The sequence below is a fragment of the Nicotiana sylvestris genome, chromosome 1, assembly GCF_000393655.2.
Source record: "Nicotiana sylvestris chromosome 1, ASM39365v2, whole genome shotgun sequence".
NCBI lineage: Eukaryota > Viridiplantae > Streptophyta > Magnoliopsida > Solanales > Solanaceae > Nicotiana > Nicotiana sylvestris.
The window spans coordinates 73,099,701-73,104,595 of record NC_091057.1 but is presented as its reverse complement, the minus strand read 5'-3'; the positions used below and the strand labels follow the sequence as shown (position 1 = coordinate 73,104,595).

The following is a 4,895-nucleotide window of genomic DNA, read 5'->3' as shown; positions in this document are numbered from 1 at the left end:
GTTGGCTATGGTAACCAAAACCCTAATGGAGGGGATTGGTGGGCAGACATTCAGCATTGTACCCATGATCATTGCAGACATGTACCGAGCCTTAGAGAAGTGTCAATGTGGATCAACACATTTCGAAGGATGCAATCTACTACTTCATCATTGGCTCATGGAACATCTCCAAAAAGGCGAATACTGATAAGAAATTCAACGGAGGGACTGGGATGATCACATCGTTTCCGACCATCCAAAGCAAATGAATTACATCCCCAACATGTTTGCTCAGCCAGAGATTGCTAAAGAATTGGTTGAGCTCTTTGATAATTTGACTGAAGAACAGGTTCAATGGATGGTCGAGTGGTTTCCGACAGAAGAGTTCATCGCCCGATCTAGAGATGCACCTTTCTTGATACTGATTGGTCTAAGAGGAACATACCCTTATGACCCGATCTAGAGTGTACTGTTACAAGATGATGCCATTCGGCCTGAAGAATGCACGGGCCACCTAGATGAGGGCCATGACTAATATTTTCCATGATATGATACACAATAAGATAGAGGTATATGTGGATGATATTATCATCAAATCCAAGAAGGCCACTAATCACATGGAAGATTTGAGGAAGTTCTTCAATATACTATGGAGATACAACTTGAAATTAAACCCCGCAAAATGCGCATTTGGGGTTCCTCTTGGGAAATTTCTTGGGTTTATTGTAAGCCGTTGAGGAATAGAACTAGATCCATTGAAAGTCAAAGCCATTCAAGAAATACCACCTCCAAAGAACAAGAAGGATGTGATGCGTTTCTTGGGAAGGCTTAACTATATCAGTCGATTCATAGCACAATCTATAGTTATCTGTGAGCCAATCTTTAAGATGTTAAAGAAGGACGCCGATACCAAATGGACTGATGACTGCCAAAAGGCCTTCGACAGAATCAAGGAGTACCTGTCAACACCACCAGTCTTAGTCCCGCCCGAGCCAGGTAGACCCTTACTACTCTACCTTGCAGTGTTAGATGGAGCTTTCGGCTGCGTTATGGAGTAGCATAATGAAATGGGAAGGAAGGAACAAGCCATTTATTATCTCATTAAGAAGTTCACCCCGTAAGAGGACCAATATTTTCTATTGGAGTGCACCTGTTGTTCTTTGACTTGGGTAGCTCAGAAGCCGAGACATTACTTTTGCACCTACACTACATATGTCATATCAAGAATAGATCCCTTGAAGTACATCTTTCAGAAGCCCATGCCCACCGGCAAACTAGCCAAGTGTTAAATCCTATTGAGTGAGTTCGACATTATTTACGTAACTCAGAAAGCGGTCAAGGGACAGGCACCAGCAGAACACCTTGCTGAAAACCCCGTGGATGGAGGATACGAACCCCTGAAAATGTATTTTCCTGATGAAGAGGTATCATTCATAGGAGAAGACATTGGGGAATCCTATGACGGTTGGAGAATGTTTTTCGATGGAGCAGCAAACTTCAAGGGAGTTGGAATAGGAGAAATCCTAGTATCAGAAAGTGGTCAGTATTATCTGGTGTCTACCAAACTCAGGTTCCCTTGCACCAACAATATGGCCGAGTATGAAGCCTGCATCTTAGGGCTCAAAATGGTCATTGACATGAATGTTTAAGAGCTGCTAGTAATTGGAGATTCAGACTTACTTATACATCAGGCACGAGAAGAATTGGCAACCAAGAACTCCAAGATACTCCCGTATCTGCATCATGTACAAGAATTAAGTAAAAGGTTCACAAAGACGAAGTTCCAACATCTTCCTAGAGTCCATAATGACTTCGTCGATGCATTGGCTAGCCTATCATCTATGATACAACATCTAGACAAGAATTTCATTGACCCCATTCTAGTGAAAATCCATGATCAACTGGCTTACTGTGCCCATGTCGAAGAGGAAGCAGTCGGAAAGCCTTGGTTTCATGATATCAAAGAATATCTGGCAAAAGTAGAGTACCTGGAGCTTGCAAATCCTACTCAGAAATGCACACTTCAGAGATTGTCCAACAAATTCTTTCATAGCGGAGGAATCCTATATAGGAGGACTCCCGATTTGGGATTATTAAGACGTGTCGACGAAAAGGAAGCATCTAAGCTGCTAGAGGAAATCCATGCCGGGACCTGCGATCCATATATGAACAGTTTTGTCTTAGCAAAGAAGATACTTCAGGCTGGTTAATTTTGGATGACTATGGAAGCAGATTGCATCCAGTATGTTCGAAAATGCCAGCGCTGTTAGATACATGCAGACATGATAAAGGTACCTCCAAGCGAGCTTAACACAACAAGCTCACTGTGGCCGTTCGCCGCTTGGGGAATGGACGTTATTGGACCAATCGAGCATGCTGCTTCCAACAGACACAGGTTTATTCTTGTAGCTTTAGACTATTTAACCAAAAAACATCTTACAAAGCAGTGACTAAGAAGGTCATGGCAAATTTTGTCCGCGAGCGTAGTGTTTGTCGATTCGGAATTCCAGAGTCAATTATTACTGATAATGGCTCCAACCCCAACAACGACTTGATGAAAGGTATGTGTAAAACTTTCAAGATCAGACACAAGAATTCCACAGCCTACCGGCCTCAAATGAATGGAGCTATAGAGGCCACCAATAAGAATATCAAGAATATATTGAGGAAAATGATAGAAAAGCATAAATAGTGGCACGAGAAGATATCATTTGTTCTGTTGGGGTATCGCACAACAGTCCGCACAACAACTGGGTCGACCTCCTATATGCTAGTTTACGGTATAGAGGCTGTCATTCCCGCTGAGGTAGAAATTCTTTCCCTAAGGATCATACAAAAAGCTGAGCTCGACGACGCAGAGTGGGTAAAAAGTAGTTATGAGCAACTAGCCCTTATAAAGGGAAAGAGAATGAATGTAGATTGCCATGGTCAACTCTATCAACAAAAGAGTCAAGCCTAGAAAGCTCACACCAGGCAGCTGGTGTTGAAGAAAATATTTTCGCATCAAGATGAAGCCAAAGGGATGTTCTCTCCCAACTGGCAGGGTCCATACATGGTTCACTAGGTTTTGACAAGAGGAGCCCTCATACTTGCACAAATAGACGGAGAAGTCTGGCCAAAGCCGATCAATTCAGATGCAGTCAAGCGCTACTATGTGTAATTCTTAGGCTTTCCTTATATGATGTAAATTGAACTACACTTGACCTGATTCCCATTTAAGAGGGGATATGTAGGTAGCCCTATGGTTTCAGTCACAATTTAATAAAATTTTTATTTCCCCCCGCAATGGGAAATTGGGGCAGAATTTTCAGGAGGACCCTCAAAATTCCGAAGTAGTTCCAGCCAATTGCCACATGAGCAGTAGTCAGAAACGTCAACACATCAAACTGGGGCAAAATTTTGAGGAGTACCCTCAAAATTCTGTAGCAGGTGACGTGGTTCGGGACATTGCAACCTCTCTTGCTACGGAATTTTGAGGGTCATCCTAAAAAATCTGCCCTAGTTTGATGGGTTGACGTTTCTGACTGTTGCTCGTATGGCAATCGACTGAAATCACTACGGAAATTTGAGGGTCCTCCTCAAAATTCTGCCCCAGTTTCCAATTGTAAGAGAAATAAATTTTTTATTGAATTGTGACCGAACCCATAAGGCTGCCAACGTATCTCCTCTTAAATGGGAATCGGGTTAGGCGTAGTTCAATTTACATCATATAAGGAAAGCATAACGATTACACATAGTAACACTTGACTGCATCTGAATTGACCGGCTTTGGCTAGACTTCCCCATCCATTTCTTCAAGTATGAGGGCTCCTCCTGTCAAAACCCGGTGAACCATGTATTGACCCTGCCAGTTGGGAGAGAACTTCCCTTTGGCTTTATCTTGATGCGGAAGAATTTTCTTTAACACCAGCTCCCCTAGTGTGAACTGTCTTGGCTTGACTCTTTTGTTGAAGGCTTTGGATATTCTGTTCTAATAGAGTTGACCATGGCAGGCTGCATTCATTCTCTTTCCATCTATAAGGGCTAGTTTCTCATAAGGACTTTTTACCCACTCTGTGTTATCGAGCTCAACTTCTTGCATGATCCTTAGGGAAGGAATTTTTACCTCAGCAGGAATGGCAGCCTCTGTACCGTAAACCAGCATATAGGGGTTTCCCCGGTTGATGTGCGGACTGTGGTGCGATACCCTAATAGAGCAAATGATAACTTCTCGTGCCACTATCTGTGATTCTTTATCATTTTCCTCAATATCTTCTTAATATTCTTGTTGGCGGCTTCTATAGCTCCATTCATTTGAGGTCTGTAGGCTATGGAATTCTTGTGTTTTATCTTGAAAGTTTCGCACATAGCTTTCATCAAGTCTCTGTTGAGGTTGGAGCCATTATCGGTAATGATTGTCTTTGGAATTCCGAATCGACAAACAATGCGGTCGCGGACAAACTCTGCCACGACTTTCTTAGTCACTGCTTTGTAAGATGCTGTTTCAACCCATTTGGTGAAATAGTCGATGGCCACTAGGATAAACCTGTGTATGTTGGAAGAAGCAGGCTCCATGGTCCAATAACGTCCATCCCCCAGGCGGCGAACGTCCACTGTGAGCTTGTTATGTGAAGATCTCTTGGAGGTACCTTTATCATGTCTGCATGTATCTGACAGCGATGGCATTTCCAGACATACTGGATATAGTCCGTCTCCATGGTCATCCAAAAGTAACCAGCCCCGAGTATCTTCTTTGCTAAGACAAAACTGTTCATATGTGGAGCACAGGTCCCAGCATGAATTTCCTCTATTTTCCTAGATGCTTCCTTTGCGTCGACATATCCTAATAATCCTAAATCGGGAGTCCTCCTATACAGGATTCCTCCGCTATGAAAGAAGTTGTTGGACAATCTCCGAAGTGTGAGTTTCTGAGTAGG

General features: G+C 42.9%; 1 protein-coding gene across 1 annotated transcript; it reads left to right on the top strand.

The window, feature by feature from the left end:
- The first annotated feature begins 244 nt into the window (after positions 1 to 244).
- On the top strand, positions 245 to 2,189 carry LOC138871310 (uncharacterized). The gene is made up of 3 exons (XM_070149185.1): positions 245 to 328; positions 1,308 to 1,403; positions 1,671 to 2,189. The coding sequence occupies exons 1-3, from the start codon at positions 245 to 247 to the stop codon at positions 2,187 to 2,189; spliced, it is 699 nt and encodes a 232-aa protein (XP_070005286.1).
- The last annotated feature ends 2,706 nt before the right edge of the window (positions 2,190 to 4,895 follow it).

Excerpts from the sequence above, each read along its gene's own strand:
- LOC138871310 (XM_070149185.1), top strand. The coding sequence starts at position 245 with ATGAATTACATCCCCAACATGTTTGCTCAGCCAGAGATTGCTAAAGAA. Across the intron at positions 329-1,307 it reads ATAATTTGACTGAAGAACAG|AAAGCGGTCAAGGGACAGGC; the intron begins GTTCAATGGATG and ends TACGTAACTCAG. Across the intron at positions 1,404-1,670 it reads TGTATTTTCCTGATGAAGAG|GCACGAGAAGAATTGGCAAC; the intron begins GTATCATTCATA and ends CTTATACATCAG.